The sequence below is a fragment of the Chanodichthys erythropterus genome, chromosome 23 (assembly GCF_024489055.1).
Source record: "Chanodichthys erythropterus isolate Z2021 chromosome 23, ASM2448905v1, whole genome shotgun sequence".
Taxonomy (NCBI): Eukaryota; Metazoa; Chordata; class Actinopteri; order Cypriniformes; family Xenocyprididae; genus Chanodichthys; species Chanodichthys erythropterus.
Genome location: NC_090243.1, coordinates 3,050,116 through 3,069,925, shown reverse-complemented (window position 1 = coordinate 3,069,925; position 19,810 = coordinate 3,050,116). Strand labels below are relative to the sequence as shown.

Sequence of the window (19,810 nt, the reverse complement as noted above, 5' to 3'; positions counted from 1 at the left end):
TACAGGCAAAACTGATTAAAAAAGTACAAATATTCCAAATGTTCCGAGGCAAAACGATTGATGTGTGAAGAAAAGACCCAAAAGCAATCACTGTCTCCATCCGCCATAGATCCTGTGCACACATTCAAAGGATTAGTTCATTTTCAAATAAAATTTTCTTGATAATTCAATCACCCCTATGTCATCCAAGATGTTCATGTCTTTCTTTCGTCAGTTGAAAAGAAATTAAGGTTTTTGATGAAAACATTCCAGGATTATTCTCCTTATAGTGGACTTCAATGGCCTCCAAACGGTTTCAGTGCAGCTTCAAAGGGCTTTAAACGATACCAGACGATGAAAAAGAGTCTTATCTAGTGAAATGATTGGTCATTTAAAAAAAAACAACAAAAAAAAAACAACTGTATATGCTTTTTAACCACAAATGATCGGCTTGCACATGCTTCCGCTTTCCGTATTCTTCAAAAAGCTTACGCTGTATGTGCTAAGGCTTCCCTATTCAACCCTATTTATAAACATTTGTGTTTATAAAGCATATACAGTTGTATTTTTTTTTTTAAATGGCCGATCATTTTGCTAGATAAGACCCTTATTCCTCGTCTGGTATCGTTTAAAGCCCTTTGAAGCTGCACTGAAACTGTCATTTTGACCTTCAACCGTTTGGAAACCATTGAAGTCCACTACAAGGAGAATAATCCTGGAATGTTTTCATCAAAAACCTTCATTTCTTTTCGACTGAAGAAAGAAAGACATGAACATTTTGGATGACATGGGGGTGAGTAAATTATTCAGAATATTTTATAAGAAAGTGTACTAATCCTTTACGTTTGACTGCAAGTGGTTTCTAAGCGAGAAATACTGCTCGATATTGGTACAACTCACTGGTGAATTAGCCCCAGAGAGCCTTTTTGTCTTTTTTTATTGAAACTTCTCACTATCAATCTATCTTTGCTTACCACTAGGCTAGTGGGGGCGTGTCCCCTAGAGGGGGCCTGGAGTTATAAAAAGGGGGGCATGACAAGGGATACATTCAGCAGATTGTTATGCAAAAGAAACCTTTTCAGGGTGATACAAGACCCCACAGCAAAATTATCCCACTTATTATGCAGCTACCTGTGACATAAGTAAATAATTGAACAAAATATTAATTTGAAATTTTATTATCTCAAGATGACTCATATTACTCGCTTGATCAGTTATCAGTTGCAGTGGTTGTTGTCATGAAATAACAGAATGCTAGATGGCACAACTGAAGATTGAGTATTTCAGGGAGCTGTGTAAAAATCTAAATGAATGATGCAAGATTGCGCACCAAGTATGCACAAGTTTATGAATGGACTGTGAGTACCAGGTAAATGTAAAGCAGATGACTGTCTACTACTTCTACTACTTAATCTACTTCAAACATCTACTTCAAGTAACTACCAATACACCGTGTCTACAACAGACGTGAGTGACATGATGCGACGAAAGCAAATAGAACCCATTATAATCAGTGATGCTATCTACATTGGATGTGGCACAAGACAACAAATTCCCGTCGGTAAACTGATGCCCAGTCTGTTTCTGATGTACTCCAAGCACTCATGCAACTTCTTACACAAAGGACAAATGGATTTGCAATGCTCGCTTGGTCACGTCCAGTGTGGACATTGGACAATAAAAAAAAAAAAAAAAAAATTATATATTATATATTATATATATATATATATATATATATTATATACACACACACACACACACACAGTGCTTCCCACAGGTTTGAAATATACTTGCAGTGGTAGCCAGGCGAAAAATCCTCCTATTACCCACGGCACAAAAATGGTCTACTACATGTGACAAACAAATAATGTGTGATTTTTAACAGTATTTTTATTTATTGAAATTAATTTTAATTACATAGCATATTACATTTAAATACATGCTAATATTATGCATTATTGTGCATTGTAAATTATGCAAAATTACAGGATTTAAATGGTTCTCCTTTTCCTATGTTCTCCTTGCTGTCATATAGTGTCTCTCTCAGTGAATGGGACACAGATTTTACTAGTAAAATTTATAAAATGAAAAATATATGTGTCAAATAATGTTCTTAGTCTTTTCTTCCTCTGGGGGAGACTACAATAATTTGCTATGAATTAAATGGAAATCAAATTAAATACAATTTATTGTGTAACCAAAATACCAATAATGCCCAAAATAAAAAGAATAAACTTAGCATGTGACTTTTAATTATAAACAAGCCCGAAATACACAGGTACTCTTATTTTGAAATGTATGTACTATTGCAGGCTGATCCAATCGTCTAAAACATTTTATATAAAGGCCATAAAGTAGACATTGTAATAATTCATCAACTTGAGTTCATTAGCAATCGCTTGACATAAATCTGCGCTTTTCACTGATTGAGAATCACTTTGAATCACAGTCTTAAGCGCTGTTGCGCGAGCTTGTAGAACGCGCAACAGCGCCGCCTAGTGACTTTGCAAAATGCAGCGCCTGTGGGAATGTCAGCGGGAGTAAACAGTTCTGACGCACAAATAACGAGCAGGTACGAAACGACTAGCTATTCGATCGCGGATGGTTTCATTATTTTGCACGGATATAAAAGTATAAGAGGATAAAAATAATAAAAGCAAAAATGTGTCTCCAAATATACTTGGGCGGCCATTATTATTAAGTCTATGTGTAAGAAGCACTGATTATATATTATATTATATTATATTATATTATATTATATTATATTATATTATATTATATTATATTATATTATATTATATTATATTATATTATATGATATTATATTATATTATATTATATTATATTATATTATATTATATTATATTATATAATATAATATATGATTAGGCATCTATCTCCTTCGGATTCACCAGTACAATGGTAGATAAGGAAGAGAGACCACAGTGTGTAGTGCGTCTCAAAATATTAGCTTCTGACAGTGTGTAGTGCGTCTCAAAATATTAGCTTCTGACAGTGTGAAGCCAAACAAGTTGTAGTACTGTATTAATTCCAATGTTTCAAATAAATCCTATAGGATTTTGCAAGCAAGGTCAGGTCTGAGAGTGTTGGGTGAGAGGGCGCTGGAAAATATTTTTCTTTACAAAAGAGGAGCCTGGAAGAAAAAGTTTGGGAACCACTGCACTATGCCATGGCTACAATGAGCATAAGTGTCTGATTCTGAGAACATTCAGTCCTACTTCTTTGTATCGACTAGAGGGAACATTTGTGAGATGGGCGTAGGAGTGTATGTTATTAGACCTGATCATCTCCTGTTTTTACTGGGGAGAGATGAAGCCCAGGCTTAAGTTATCATCTGGTGGACCGGTGGGTTTTTCCCATGGTCCGGCACAGCTTCCCACCAAAGCTCATCCACGGTCCACTCCAAGAGCATCAGTCCCAGTCCCCTGCTGGCCTTTGATCGGCATTTCATCATTTGTTTTCTCTGCCACCTCATCTCTATGAGACATGCTGCTGAAGACACAGCCCATTTAGTCCTCCATTAACCACTGACGACGAGGAACCGCTCACTGCGTCTTTGGCAGCACTATAAACAGGGCCACAATCTGAAACGCAATCAAACACTCTGCAGGTGTACACACAGACACGATCTCTTTTGCTCAGGCTCACCCTCCAATACCGGTGGGCTTTTTCTCCACTGTCCAACAGATGGGTTTCTGAGCCGTCCAAAGCTCGTGTGAGTGAATGGAAACACAAATCCTGCTCTTTGTTTTATTTATTACACAACTTTACAGGCTGTTGACATCAAAAGAGTCAGAGCTGCTTTCTCGTCAAATCACTAATACCACAGGATCAGAGCTAAATGGAAGAATTAAAATTTATGGATGACTCACAGCGGTGAGGTTGTGACATACCTCATCCTAGACTAAACAGTTATTACAGCCGCTAAGGAGGGGAGACGAAGGAAAATCTCTTTATAGTGGTTTAAAGGAACTGTTCACCAAAATATGAAAATTCTGTCATGATTAAAGGCCCATTTACAATAAGAACGGTAACTATAAACACATAACTAAACGAAAACTATACTGTCCAAACCAACGCACGATACCTTTCTGTTTATTTCAAGAGTGCACTGCCACTTTAAATGTTCTTTAAAGTTATTGGCTGTCTGTTTTTATCAATCATCAGATTAAAAAAAAAAATAAAAATTGCTCTGGAAGTTATTCAGTGATGTGGGCGTACCTCATAGAATTAGAGTGATTATTAAAACTTTATATTTATCATTATAGTTATTGTGTCTGATGTGAATGGGCCTTTACTCACGGGATACTTCACAATAAATCTGTATGACTTTTCAAATCTTAATAAAGTCTGTGTTACTTTCTTTTGTGGAAAACAAAGGAGAAATTAAAAAATAAGCTGGTCAGAAGATTCAAAATCCAAAGCACCAAAATGTATCATAAAAGTAGTCTATATTATTTTTTAATATATTTAAAATGAAAGTTTATTGCGTTATTGACTGAAAATCGACCTTAGCTCTTTTTCTGAGAAGTAGCGATGTTGAATTCATATATGAATTATTCTTTAGAGTGAAATGATTTGCTACTTCTCTCATTTGGACTGTTTTATGGACCACTTTTATGTTGCTTTTCTGACCTTGTTGAAGTTCTCACACAAAAAAACAAGAAAGTATATGGTTTGTAACAACATGAAGGTGAGTAATTGATGACAGAACTGTAATTTTTGTGTAAACTATCCCTTTAACTTTGCTAAATCACTTAATGAATGATCTTCTGCATGTGCAGGTTATTGTAGAGTGGGAAAAAAGTTGTTCCCGTTTTTAAAAGGGGCATATAAATCCATTCTGCCAGCGGCCCTCCGGAGCGCAACGGTAACGTGAGAGGCCGACGGAAAGAGAATCCCACAGAAAGCCCACCGTTCTCCAGACATCAAAGCTCTGGAGACAACTCACAGTAACATTCCTGCCTCTCGTTTGGAAACTTGCTGTCCTGCGCCCAAAGCGCCCGGAGAGGAGAGGCTCCCCATCCTACACCACCTATATTTCACATCCATAAAGTCTGGAACAGGCCGGATATCAGACGAGGAGCAGATGAGCACCATTCCAAATGAGCCACTCTGGAAGCAGGACATACCAGAGCCCTCGGCTCAATGGCCTGTGAAATCACACATAAAGAAGAAACCAATAGGAGGGAGATGTGGAATTTCAGCCGCTTATCAAATCCAGCTTCCAGACTATTCCGACACTTCTGTAGGAGCATCAGAGAGAGGAGTACACATCCCCTCTTCAGACAAGAACAAAGAGCCCCTCTTTCTGTCTGTCATTGAAGCGATAATGGTGAAAATGGCGAGTGATAAATGCTCCGCACATTCACACGTAATTTATTGCCGCTCATCAACACGTTCTAAACTCGCGTCTGCTGGGCTCCTAGCTAATTGTAAAAATGTCAGCTGCACTCTGCACAGGGTGGAAGCGTTAAATTTTTTCAGTGCTTCAAGAGATAAAACCTGCTCCCTGTTATGCGAACAAGGTTAAAATAAAAAGCCCCCTGCCCCCTCAGCGTTTCACATCGTCTTTCACATGAACACATGCTCTCAACACCAACTGTTGATTTAGGATTATCTAATCAGACAGGTGAGAAACAAGAAGGTTAGGCGTGAAGAACCGTTAGGAACCAGTGTTACTGTTAATGAAAACTAAATAAAAACATCTTTTTTTGTGGTTTCATGATTCCAAAACAAACTGAAATAAACCAAAACATTAATTTTAGCAACACTAGACTGTGCAGAGAAAAGTAATGCTGTCAATCATTTTAAACAAGTTTAGTGTGTAAACTTTGACAGCCTTAAAATACAAAAAAACTAAAATAAAAAAAATTAACTAACCAGAAATAAAACTTGAACTAAAATGAGGTGAAAATAAAATAAATTACATTCAAGATACGAATTGGAAATAAAATTAAAACACAAACTAAAAAATACGGATATATACTTTTTTTGAGAGTTTAATTTTTTTATTTATTTTTTTTTTTAAGAATGATAGTACACCTACAAATCTAGAATACCACATTCATTTGCAAGTGGACAATGCAAAATGTGGATTACATATGCTGAACAATGTTTAAAAAAAAACAATTATAAAAATAAGTAAAAAAAAAAAAAAAAAATATATATATATATATATATATATATATAAATAAAATACACACACACACACACATACATATAGGAAATTATATGATTATACCTGCAGTGATATTCATGTAGAGCTCTAAAATCAAGGTCCAAAATGGAAGTGGTCCAAGCTAGTCCATTAAAGTTAAAAGTGCATTATTTTTGTAGCGTGTGTAAACTGTTGTTGTTCTTTATTGATAAAATCTATCTAAATGATGTTTCATAACATACAGGCCTATGCTACAAATTACACAACATCAAAATGAACGTTTTCCAGATTGGAGATTATAATGTATTTACTGAAATACGCTTTTAAAAACACACCTGCCCATCATTGGAGGTAGCAAACTGTTTAAAACAAGGCTGAGACATCTGCATTCACACAGACCCGGAGTACCGTAATCAAAATTCCAGATTCTGCCTTCTCATGGAACGTGTCCAGAATGCAGGGTCAATAATTGCCTGAACCTCCCAGGAGAGAAGGGCTCTGTTGACATAGGAAGCCATAAATTAGGACCCAAAAAACAGCAGCATGTCATGCGTCATTAGGGCCAGAGAGGGCTGCTTTATCTGTTCGTCATTCGGACACCGTGGATGGCACCTCCCATGTCAAAACACAAACCACATGGGAGAGGTGCAGGGTACCGCATACCTCAACATCTGACTGAGAGCTTGAAACAGTCACTCCCTGTATTAAATACATACATTCATACTATTAATCAGAGAGAAAGCTTACACTAAACTGCTCCACCATAATTCAGAGAGCAATAAAGCATGAAATAAAAAAATGCATTTATCTAGTGTACGTCAGTGATATGGCATCATATATACTGACTCAGTAAAACAAAAACAAAAGTGTTTCTTGCTTCTGGGAAAAACATCACATTTTGAAAATTTTGCTCTCTGCTGTAGTTTTCAAATCTTCTTTGCACTTTTGCAGTTTCAAACGTGTTGCAAACTATAAAGAAGTGCATGAAAACAAATGCTGTTTGGCAGAAAAGAAATCATACTTTAGCAAAATTCATCTTTGAATATGTGGAATCTGATTTTCAACTAATAGCTTAAATGTTCGCAAAATAAAAGATAAAAGGATTTATTTTTGGGGTGAACTGTTTCTTTAAATGTTTCATGCTTAAAAAGTAAAAAATTAACAAGAGATCCAAGAATCAGATAAGCAAGGTAACCAAAGCAACTTCAAATTTAAACTTCAAAGATAAAGTAATAAACAAATAAAATAAAAATAGACAATCAATCAATATAGTGCAAGTACAATGGCTTGATATATAATGAAACTTTCTAGAGATTAAAATATACACAATACAGTCAGTAATTTGTTTGTGACTATATTTGACTATAATTTGTTTAGTCAGTAATTTTGTTTTTACATCTCTATCCAATGCAGCCCCTGTCTCACACGGTGTTCCCCAGGGTTCTGTTCTCGGCCCTTTACTCTTCATCATATACATGCTTCCATTAGGTAACATTATCCGTCATCATGGTTTTAACTTCCATTGCTAGACAGATGACACCCAACTTTACATCCACTCTCAATGCAATGCAATATATATATAAAATTGAATAACAAGTTAGCCATAATTTGTCAGTCATCTTGAGAACAGTAAACTCTGATCCTGAAAAAATGATTTGCAGTGGGAAATTATGCAGTTTTAACATGTGAATCATGAAACTAGCCTTCCACTGACATCATACAGTTAAACTTTCTATGATACAGGGATGCCACCATGGAAATAGGATTCCCTTCCTCTCTGCCTGGATCATCTTTTATCACCTCTCTCCCATATTATAATCGCACATACTATAATCTGGTCCGCACAGGTTGCCTAAAGCAAAATGGAAAACTGTAGGCGGACACGAGGACCCAGCCTATCAGACATCTGTATATGGTGGGCTTCCCTCCACAGCCCTTTCTTTTCCTTACCCTCTATAGATTTCATCATAGCACATATGTCCAGACCGGAAAAAAAGCATAACAAATGCAAATGGAGGTTTGCTTATCAGCAGGCAGCTGTCATGTCACTGCATACCTAGTGGAAAAGACCTTTATATCATAAGCCTAACAGTGAGGAAACCGTGGTTTAGTGAGGGCGTGTAATCACTTCCTGTCATTTGCATAAATAATAAACTGACCACTGAGATTGCAGCCCCCATGTCCACTGTAGGCCATTCATTGTTTGCTCGTGGTCTTAAGAGTGTGATATATTAGCTTCAAAACCAAGTGAGCTGCTCTGCCGCCTACATCGACATCTACCTTAATAAGGCTAATTTGACTACTCAGAAAAAAAAAAATCTCTAAAAGGTGACAACTCCACCTCCACATACTCAGAGCGCAACAATGACCGCCTACTTTGTCAGTGGCATTGGTTACGGAAGTATTTTTCCCATAGGCATTTTATTAAAAAAAGTGTTTGGGTTAGCTACGAGGTACATCACAACATTACAAATTTTCATTTGAAGCAAAAAGTGGAAAAAAACAAAAGTACAAGACTGGGTTCTTTAATGAGGGAAAGAACTACAGCACCATGAGGAAGCATTGCGAATGATAATCAAATTAAAAACAAGGGAGAAATATAAAAACTTGCGAGCGTATAACTGACTATTCATATTCCCTCTAAGCTGCGTGCATGCGCGGCCACGCAGAAAGAATAATTGCCACGCAGAGGACAGACTCAGACATGAAATTGTGAGGGGGAATCCATTTGATTGTAGTTTAAATGAGAAATAATTGCAGTGCTCTGGTCAACCGCTATAGAGTTATTGTCGCTATAGAGAACTGGTGAATGCGGTTTACAGGTTTCATAGAAAGAGAATGATGTGAGCGGGCCTGAGCCAAATCAGTCACGGTAAGAATACTGTCATGTTTGCGGACTAAATAGCTAAATACGAGGCAATGCGAAATGAAAAGAAATGTGAAATAAAACGTCATGTTTTAATGAAGAAGTAGCGGAAATAATGGATAATGGGCACAGAATGCTAACAAAATGATCATTCTGTTTTACTCTCTCGTATGGAATCTGTGTTTGGCATCACTGATACTGCTCTTGAGTGGTTTAAGTCCTATCTCACCGACCGTAGGCAATTTGTCTCCATGGGTGGGCACAAGTCTAACATTGGCTCAATCAAATTTGGGGTGCCCCAGGGATCTATTTTGAGTCCTATACTCTTTAGTATGTATATTTTTCCCCTTGGTCATCTTTTGCAATCGCTGGGTCTTAAGTATCATTTTTATGCAGATGACACTCAAATTTACATTCACTCAAAACCTGAAGATCACACTGCAGTGGCGTTTCTCGAACATTGCATATCGGAGATTAAAATTTGGATGTAAAAGAATTTTCTCTGCCTTAACAGCAATAAGACAGAGGTCATGCTGCTTGGCTCTATTCACCAAATACGCAAAGCTGGTTCTCCTTCACTCAATGTTGATGGCACTGTTCTCGAGTTTCAAACAAAAATAAAAAACCTGGGGGTGATATTTGATTCTCATCTCACATTTGATCCACATGTACAGAATACCGTTAAAACATCATTTTTTCACCTCCAAAACATCGCAAGGCTTCGTCCTATGCTTTCTTTTAATGTTGCAGAAAAACTGATCAATATCTTTGTTTTTTCGCGCATTGATTATTGCAACGCCCTGCTCGCGGGAGTATCGAAAAATACCCTCAACAAACTCCAATATGTTCAAAATTCAGCTGCCAGAATCCTAACAAGGACAAGAACCCGAGAGCATATCACCCCTATCTTGGAGTCCCTACATTGGCTTCCTGTCAGGTTTCGTGTAGATTTTAAAATTCTTATGTTGACTTATAAGGCCTTACACGACTTAGCCCCACATTATCTGTCTGAGCTTTTAACAGTTTATACTCCCAGGCGTGAGCTCCGTTCTTCGGAGTTAGGCCTCCTGACCATTCCCACGACTCGTATGCGCACGATGGGTGACAGGGCTTTCTCTTCCTATGCTCCAAAACTTTGGAACTCTCTCCCCTGTGATATTAGACATGCAAACTCTCTTAGTGTTTTTAAAGTTTCTCTTAAAACTTATTTTTTTAGACTTGCTTATATGTAATTTGTATTTTTACTATTTCATATCTATTTATCTATCTATTTACTATTTTTACTACTTATCTATCTTCTTTATTGTGTATTGACAGTTTATTTCTTTGTACTATGTGTAAAGCGCTTTGAGAATACCCTTTTAAAGGCGCTATATAAAATAAAGTTTATTATTATTATTATTAAAACTCTGAGACATTTACAATCACACCCACCACAGGTGTAGCTTGCGAACTCAAAATACATCAGTGATTTACCTCAGTTTAATTTTTGTGTGTGGTGGTGGTGTGGGTTTCAGGGATGTTTAGATAACTATAAAAGAGTTAACGTTCACTTTTCTTAAAAATATTTAGCTATCAGATCTGTTTAAATGCTTCAGTTTGTTTTCATTTTATAATATATTAAAACAAATCGAAGCATTTAAACCGATATAATACTTTATATCAGTTTAAATGCTTCAAGATTATATTATATTTTTTATATTATATTATAATGTAAGACTAATAAAGAATTGATCTCACAAGAGGATTGTTTAGGGATCATTGCCACTAAATATTTTGAAACCTCCTGGTATAGAAAATCTGGGAAAAACATAAGCAATAAACATGTAATTTTGATGGTTTAACACTGTATGTTTCTAATAATTGACTGTACAAAAACACATTATGGTTTTTCCAAACAATCACTGTAACTGCTCATATTATATTATTATAAAGAATTGAACTGACCTGCAGGAGGACAGAAAATTTCTTGGTAAAGACTGGTACAGTTAATACAGCAATGTGAAAAAAAAATCTCAAGTAACCTAAAATGTGCTTTAGTGACTGAACTGCTTGTTTTCAAAAATATGATTTAATATATCACTAAGTTGCATCAAGGGTCAAATAAAATAGAAATTAAAAGTTAAAAGTTAAAATTGCATGATGAAACCATTTTGTGTGTGTTTACATACACTGTACAGGCCTGATATAAAGAATGTTTTTGCTCAGGTGGCCAAAATGTGCGCTCAATAGAGAAAAGTTTTGCTCAGCAAGAAAAAAAAATTGAGGGAATATTGCTGACTATATTACGGGATTTGCATAGTTTGTTTAAGCATAGATATCAACTTAAATGGTTGTCATTCATGAATGCTTTGGAATACAGACCAAAGGCTGGCCTCTTTTAAAGAAGACACTCAGCACATTATTGAAGAAGTAAAAGCAGTTTAAAAAAAATGAAAGTGTGAAAAAGTTATAGAAGTTTACTGTAAAGCGAAAGTACTTGAGGGATTAGTTCACTTCTGAATAAAAATTTCCTGATAATTTACTCACCCCCATGTCATCCAATATGTTCATGTCTTTCTTTATTTTTGAAGAAAACATTCTAGGATTTTTCTCTACATAGTGGACTTCAGTGGGGTTCACCGGGTAGAAGGTCCAAATTGCAGTTTCATTGCAGCTTCAAATGGCTCTACATGATCCCAGATGAGGAATAAAGATCTTATCTAGCGAAACAATTGTTCATTTTCTAAAAAAAACATAAAAATATATATAATTTTTAACCACAAATGCTCGTCTTGCACTAGCTCTGCGATCCGCATGGATGACATAATCACGTTACAAAGGTCATGCGTGACATAGGCGGAAGTACCGATCTAGTGTCTAAAAAGCAAATGTGCAAAGATTAAGTCAAACGCTCTTTACAAAAAAAAAAAAAAAAGGTCAAACAATAATATCAGACGATTTTGAAGTTGGAGGAGAAAATAAGAAGTTTTTCACCCTACCGCAGTACTTCTGCCTACGTCACGCGTGACCTTTCAATGCGTGGCGCATCGCAGAGCACTGCAAGATGAGCATTTGTGGTTAAAAAGTATATATATATTTGTATTACTTTTTACTTTTTTTTTTTTTTTTTAAATGACTGATTGTTTTGCTAGACAAGACCCTTATTTCTCGTCTGGGATTGCATAGAACCCATTGTGGCTGCACTGAAACTGCCATTTGAACCTTAAACCTGGTGAACCCCGCTAAAGTCCATTATATGGAGAAGAATCCTGGAATGTTTTCCTCAAAAACCTTAATATAGACATAAACATCATGGATGACATGTGGGGTGAGTAAATTAGCAGGAAATTTTCATTCAGAAGTGAACTAATACTTTAACTAAACATTTTTTTATTTATACAAAATAATTTAGACTCTAAAATTGCTAGAAAATCACACCTATATGTTTAACAAACTTGTGTTCCAAATTTGAAGTTGATATCACAAAAATGTGATGAGTGTTTAAACTTTTGAATGATACATAATTTATGATGATTTCCAAAAAATGTGATAGGGAAAAAGGCAATAAAAAAGTGCGCCAGACTGTTTCGCCAATAATTCTTACATATTCAGGTCTTTATCGACCCGGATCTATATCTACCACAGAAGGATCTCTACCTGTCGTGATAATATAAAACTCCTCTGATATTAGAGTAACATTTGCAGAAGAATAAAATAAATCATATTTTGTTACCTTTTGGAGCTTGAAAGGGCTCAGTTTGAGCAGATCACTGTCCTCATCAGAGCTCATTTGCCAGTACATTAAGCAAATAATAGGCTAGTTTTATGTTTGAGGTCATGAATACGAGCCCATTCGCAATCTCAAATGTATTCTCAAAACTATATAATTTTCAACATCTTCAAAATCAATATTTCGATCGCTAAGAGCTTCACCATATCCATCCAGTAACAGTTACAGCCATATTTGATTACGTCCAGTACTTGCTCTGCAGTAAATCGCTGAACCATTTCATGTTTTTCTTATTTCATTTTTTGTCTGAATGAATCGTCACTGCATCATTGTATATCAGACATTGCCACCTTGTGGAATAAAGGTGAATTGCACTTCATCCGTCATCTAAAATTCAATTATTGTTGTGCAGAAAAACATATACGTACACTCATACACACCTCAGGTCGTTTGCGACCCTATACAATTTTTAATGAATACAAAAAATTCATACAAAAATAGGCATTTTTTTTTATAATTTTATGATTTTTTTTCTTGTTATATTCTTTATAATGAATTGATTGAGGAATACCAAGAAGGTTGATGTCTAATTTTAAAAAATGAATGAGGAGGAGGGTAGTGAATGACGTCCCGGGTCACTAAAGACCCGAGGTATGCATTTAAGGGTTAACAGGCTATAAGTGTGATATTGGAGACATTTGAACAGTGTATCTGACATCAAATAGTTTAAAGTTGCAGAAGTAGCGACTGATCTTTTCTTCTATATTGTGGTGTACATCTTGAGTATAATTGATAATCTGAAAAGAAAAAAAGTTGCACTCAAAAGTGGAGGCAGATGAATGTGACGGGGTTTAACCGGACGAAATGACTAGAAAAATGTCTGCATACGTCACCAGAGAGAAGTCTGACCTTTTCACCAAAAGACTGAGTTATGACTTACTGATTAAACATTACGAAGTCATAAAAAAAAAAAAAAAAAGGAAGAAAGCACAAATGAATTGTTCACAATAAGATCTATAACATGTATTTAGAAAATAGATAGGGTTCTTTTTCATTTCATGCTGACTTCAAATATTGAGTATGTTTGTGAGTGATCTTGTATAAATTTCATAAATTAATCATTTTTTGCCATAATTCTCTCAATAACATCACATATCTTTCTCACAGTGACAGACTGTCTGGACAGGATGAAAGGTGTGCATATGTATGTGTATGAATGTAACCAAAACCTGTAACTAGAGAGTGTCTGCAGTCAGACAGCGTTTTACACCCCTTAGTCTTGATACGCAATTCCACACCCCCCGTAGCGACCTCAGAGGAAGGTCTAACCACTCCATATCCAAAAGGGACGCACCAATAAAACGCTCGAATGCACGGTGTAATGAGCAGGGCCCATCCCTGATGGCGTGCAAGATTCCCCATTACTCAAACACGCAGGGTACGGACGCCCCTCTCCATCTGCGTTTCCCACCAAACATGCCACTCGATGCTGATTACAAAAACGACTGCGTCGCCCTCCCTCTCCACCCCCAAAACATTGGCCAGTTTGTTGGGGAAAAACTTGACCTTGTTGCCAGGAGAACGTGCGGCACAATCAGTGGACGTTTCATCATTGAGATGTGTTTACAAAAAACAATACATTCTGGATTGCTTGTATCAAAGAGGCTGGCCACTCGAGGGATCTGACGTAGTTGGAATCCTGGCACTTTTGGACCCATGTGCCTTGGACTTGATGAATGTATAACATGTGCCTGATTGGACTATTAGTTTAAGTGACGCATATGTATTTCAGAGCATTTGCATGGTGTTCGAGGAAATGGAGTCTTATTTTGGTAATGATGATGTCAGAGGCTCTGATTACATAAGACGAGGTGTGCAAATAATGGCATTTCATAGGAAATCCAATAATGTTAACTGCATGCTGAGTTAATTACAGAAATGTCAGTGCATTCTCTTTGGGAAACAAGAGAAAGTATGTATGTGAGAGACTGTCATATAACTGGAATAAAATGGGACTGATTTTGAAATTAATGTTTTTAATAAAAAAAATCATCAACCTCAGAAAGTTGAACAAAATAATTACACTTCTGTTCAAAAGTTTGAGGTCAGTAAGATTTTTTTTTTTTTTTAATAAATTTTTATTCAGCAAGGACACATTGAATTGATCAAAAGTGACAACAAATGTATTTAGAATGTTATAAAATATTTCCATTTCAAAGAAATACTGTCCTTTTGAATTTTCTATTCAAAGGATCCTGGAAAAGTTTTCCACATTGCCTATTTACACTATTTTTTAATTAATAAATGCAGAGAATTTTTTCACAAACATACAAACTAGTGTTGTCAAAAGTACCGACTTCGATATCAAGTTGATACTGAAATTTAAATATGTGACACTGTTGAGCGCTGTTGAGCAGATTCGTAAACACATCTGTTTGGCCATTTTGTTCACACACTCATCAGATATGCCTGTGATTGGCTACAATGATAAAATGCATGGGAGCGTTTGAAAGCACCCTGCTTTCAAATGCTCCTGTGTGTATCTGTGTAAGCACTCAGTGAAGAGCATTATTGATGTCTATTTACAACATGTTTTTGAAGCATTGATCACTTTAGCCAATCACAGACATATCTGATGAGCTCGTGAACACAATGGCCAATCAGAGGAGATTACAAATCTGTTCATCAGCGCTCAAAGCGTCACATTTTTAAAATTTCAGAACTGACTTTTGACAACACTAATACCGACCCAATCTTAAATTAAGTTTATATGAAGTTTGTAGTTTTATTTTTAACCCTGGTACCAAACTTTTGTAACTGGGTTGCATGTCTAATATGTCTAAATACAGTTTATACAGTCACATATTTTACACTAAACTCAGATTTTGTAGTTAAGTAAGCATCAAAAACAGATTAAATTTTTAGGGGGAAAAAATGGGAAAGAAAAATGGGATCAGCATCACTCAGTAGGCCAGCTAGGTTGAGACTTAAAGGATTAGTTCACTTTCAAATTCAAATTTCCTGATAACGTGCGGCACAAGATGTCGATGTCCTTCTTTCTGATGAAAACATTCCAGGATTTTTCTCCATATAGTGGACTTCAATGGCCTCCAATCGGTTGAAGGTCAAAATTACAGTTTTATTGCAGCTTCAAAGCTATGCGATCTACATGATCCCAGACGAGAAATAAGCGTCTTATCTAGAGAAACCATCACTCATTTTCTTAAAATATATACTTTTTTTTTTTTTTTTTTTAACCATAAATGCTCATCTTGAACTAGCTCTCTTCTTCTTCTTCTCTATTAGAATTCCGGCAGTGTAGACGCTGCTAAGTGTATTACTGCCCTCCACAGGTCAAAGTTTGAACTAAATGTTATATACTTGCACTAGCATATTGTATATGACAATTTAGTATATAAATGTTACATATAAATATACATATTGTATATGACAATTTACATGTCTGGGATTGCGTAGATCGCATAGCTTTGAAGCTGCAATGAAACTGTAATTTTGACGTTCAACTGTTTGGAAGCCACTGCAGTCCACTATATGGAGAAAAATCCTGGAATGTTTTCATCAGAAACCTTAATTTCTTTTCGACTGAAGAAAGAAAGACATGGACATCTTGGATGACATGGGGGTGAGTAAATTATCAGGAAATCTTAATTTGAAAGTGAACTAATCCTTTAATACTGGTAGTTAGTAGTGGACAAACACATATTTTCCATAAATTAATTGTTCAATCCTTTTTTTTTTTTCATTATAAAGTAACAAGGTTGATCTTAGCAAATGCAGCTCACACTACTTGTGAAAAAATTAATGATAATTGAATAAGATTATGTAATAAATAAATCAAAATAATGTTCCTTCTTGAGTGTCACATATTAAGGATTCAAAATTTTCTTCTAGCATGGGAAAAATCATGTGGTAACAGGACTGGGTAAAAAAAATTGATTAATTAGATTTTTGTTTTTGGTCATTAAAAGATTATCTAAAAATTATGGCATTGTTGTATGATTTTAATTTTTGGGTGCACTCCAATAAAAGCAATAAGATGTACTGACTTCAGCTGGCACTGAGTGAAAAATAATTATAGCAGATAATAAAATCCCAGAATGCTCTGTGCAGGACATGATTCTTAAAATGCCAGCTCTGCAGGTTACATATCTTCCTGAAGCCCTGCAACTCCCGTACCAGAAGCTCTTTAAAAGGAGGGGAAAGTCATCAAATTCATTGCGATCTGAGTTTACAGGCACTCTCACACGTTTTTACAACATAGAAAACAGACAGTAAACACCAGGTAATGCAATTTAACACATGATTAGGATGGAGCTAATTAGATCGTAGACAGTAAAACTAAGAGGGGAGTCGTAAAAGGGTGCAGCGCAATACGAACGAAGAGCCTCAAACAAAAGAGCCAGCCATTCCTGCAGCTGAGCCCATCAAGCAACAGAGCAGACAAGGTCTTCTCTCCCTATCCCCTTTCGCCTGTCTTTCTTTCTTCTTTGCTCCTATCAGAGGTCAGGGGATTAATGGAGGACCTTGTGGCCTTCTGCAGCCTCTGAAAACATTTTCTTGCCCACTGGCTTCTTATAAATCAATGCACTTGTCTTTTCATCCTGCAAATCTCATTTCAAAGTCACATCCCGTTATCCTCGCAAGGCTACACGTCTAGACTCCTAAGTTATGGGGAGTGCATGAAAAAGAGCGAATCTCAAGATTTGAGAAGAATATATTTACAATGTGCATACTTTGAATAGGAAGCCTTGATGTTAAGCAGAGCTATTTCATTCAAGGTTGACATCCTGTTCCAGACATCAAGTACTTGTCCTTATGGAGATTGTCTGGATAATGCTGCAGTGATGCAATGACAAATGATTTAGGTAAATGAATAAACTTTATGCAATTTTAAATAATCAGATCAAGATACATTTATTCTATTCAACTCAAAATGAAAATGTCGTCATCATCTACTCATGTTTCTGGTGGAACACAAAAGGAGAAATTGTGAAGAATGCTGCTCTTCTGGGACTAGGGCTGTTGGGTGCCTAAATGACCAAAAAAGCACTATAAAAGTATCATAGAAGCGGTCCACACAATTTATGTACAATATTCCAAGACCTCTAAAACCATTCAATAGCTTTGTGTGATGACCAGTCACTAATTTTAATAAAATGTAAAATATGATTATAATCTTGTAATTGTTTCAATTACAATTTCCAAATGTGGCTTTTATAGTGCAAGTTGTAGAGACCACTTTTATGATTTTTTGTTTTTGGTGGTTTATTTGTCATTTGTGACAAAAAAAAATTGTGTGACAGCCCAGATGCTGATTAACTTTCTTTATATGAAAAAAAGTGGGCTGAACATTATTTAATATTTTGTTTGAACTAAAAAAGCACACTGTAAACCGAACAGAGAACTTAATTAAATGAAATGAGTAAGTCAAAAAATAATAGTTCATTGTACTTAATAGAAAAAAGTTATGAACTCAAAATTTCACTGTAGTAAACTGAACTTAAGATTGAGTTGAGTTGCAGCAGATTTCTAATTCCCAGCATGCTTTGTGTCAGAGTGTATAAATAAATGTTGAAATTAAGCGTTATTTTGTGTCTTTTTGCACAAGATTAGTGTTTACATAAGTTAGTGTTTATGTTGGGATTTACTGGGGGTTCTGTTATGCTCATTTTAAGGGTTCCCATTGTGGTGAAGAGCCACTGTGGTTAGGTTGAGGATCTCAACCAAGATCTGAATGTGATGTTTATGTAAATTAACTATGTAATTAACATTATGAGGCTGAGAACTGTGGAAGCGAAGGGATGCGGTGACGTGATTGTTAATGGGAGACACCTGTGCACCACACTGGCCTTGCTCTGCTGGTCTCAAAACTTTTAAGTTCCACTAACTTAAAAAAAATAGTTAGATGACTTAAATGTTTTGAGGTAATAAGTTTCCGCAAATGTTGAGTACTCTGAACTTGAGTTTTACAATATTCAATTGCATATACAACACTGCCGTTCAAATGTTTAAGGTCAGTAAGATTTAAGCTTTTGAAAAAAAGTCTTTTATGCTCACCATAGCAGTAATAAAGTATCAATTTCGTTCTTTCAAAAAAAAAAAAAACCAAAAAAAAAAAAAAAAAACGGTACATCACCATTTTTAATACACTAACAGATCATATTTCAATACCTACCAGCAATCTGTGTTTATCACACAACTACTGCACATATCAACCTTCATTTTCAGTTTCTAAAACTGAAAAACAAATGTCATATGACACTGACAACACCATCATCAATTTTGCTATATGATTTGGCAGCATTTTCCTCCTGTCTAATCTATGCACATGAGAGTAGAGGAAGATGTGATAGGACCACGCAGCCAGAGTTTCCTTTTCCAATCAGAAAATGCAAAGGGTATATTAATCTGACATATAAAACCTGTCAGGCTTTTCTGAACACTTCCTGCGGCACGTACATCTCCGAAATACCAGCGACAAAAGGCAGCCCACATCTGTAATAATAATCTCTCTAAAAAAAAAAGAAATACTGAAATAAAAGGAAAGTGTTGTTTTTATTAACTCAGATATATGAATCCTGACAACATTAGGGCAACTCATCAAGCTCCTTGTCCTAAGACATACCAGACACACACACACACACACACACAAAAAGCCTGTTGTTTGCTTTAGCAGCAGGAGTGTGTGACACCTCGGTCGTAATCCGCGTTAACCCCTGGTGCACTCGTTGTTCACGGGAATTTCATGATGTCTGAAAGATGAGAGGGGGTCCCAGACAGACAGAAAAACATTCTCAAATTGCTCCTCTCATTTCCATTAGATAAGTCTGATTAAGGTGCCTATAATTGATTGTGCAACTAATGAACCCCTGCTAAGAAATCCACAATCCTCATCCTGAGGTCTGCAGGACAAAAGTACACGTTTGCTCACACATTCGTGTGGCCGCTCACTTGTCCGTCTGTGGCTAAAAGCAAACATATCCTCTCGTGCAGAGACTTTGAACAAGACACTGAGTGTAAGTAATAGTCTATAATTTGGGCAAGGACATCC

The 19,810-nt window shown here is 36.0% G+C and overlaps 1 protein-coding gene across 4 annotated transcripts in view; it reads right to left on the bottom strand.

The window, feature by feature from the left end:
• Positions 1 to 19,810, bottom strand: part of stau2 (staufen double-stranded RNA binding protein 2) — a 153,262-nt gene that overhangs the window by 21,073 nt on the left and 112,379 nt on the right. Inside the window, exon 14 of one of the 4 annotated variants that reach the window (XM_067377629.1) lies at positions 6,316 to 6,658. The exons of the other annotated variants lie outside the window; for them this stretch is intronic. Within the exon in view, the coding sequence (XP_067233730.1) occupies positions 6,623 to 6,658 (36 nt within the window). The 3' untranslated portion in view covers positions 6,316 to 6,622. Of the gene's footprint in view, positions 1 to 6,315; positions 6,659 to 19,810 lie in introns of those variants that run through there. 4 annotated transcript variants of the gene reach the window in all.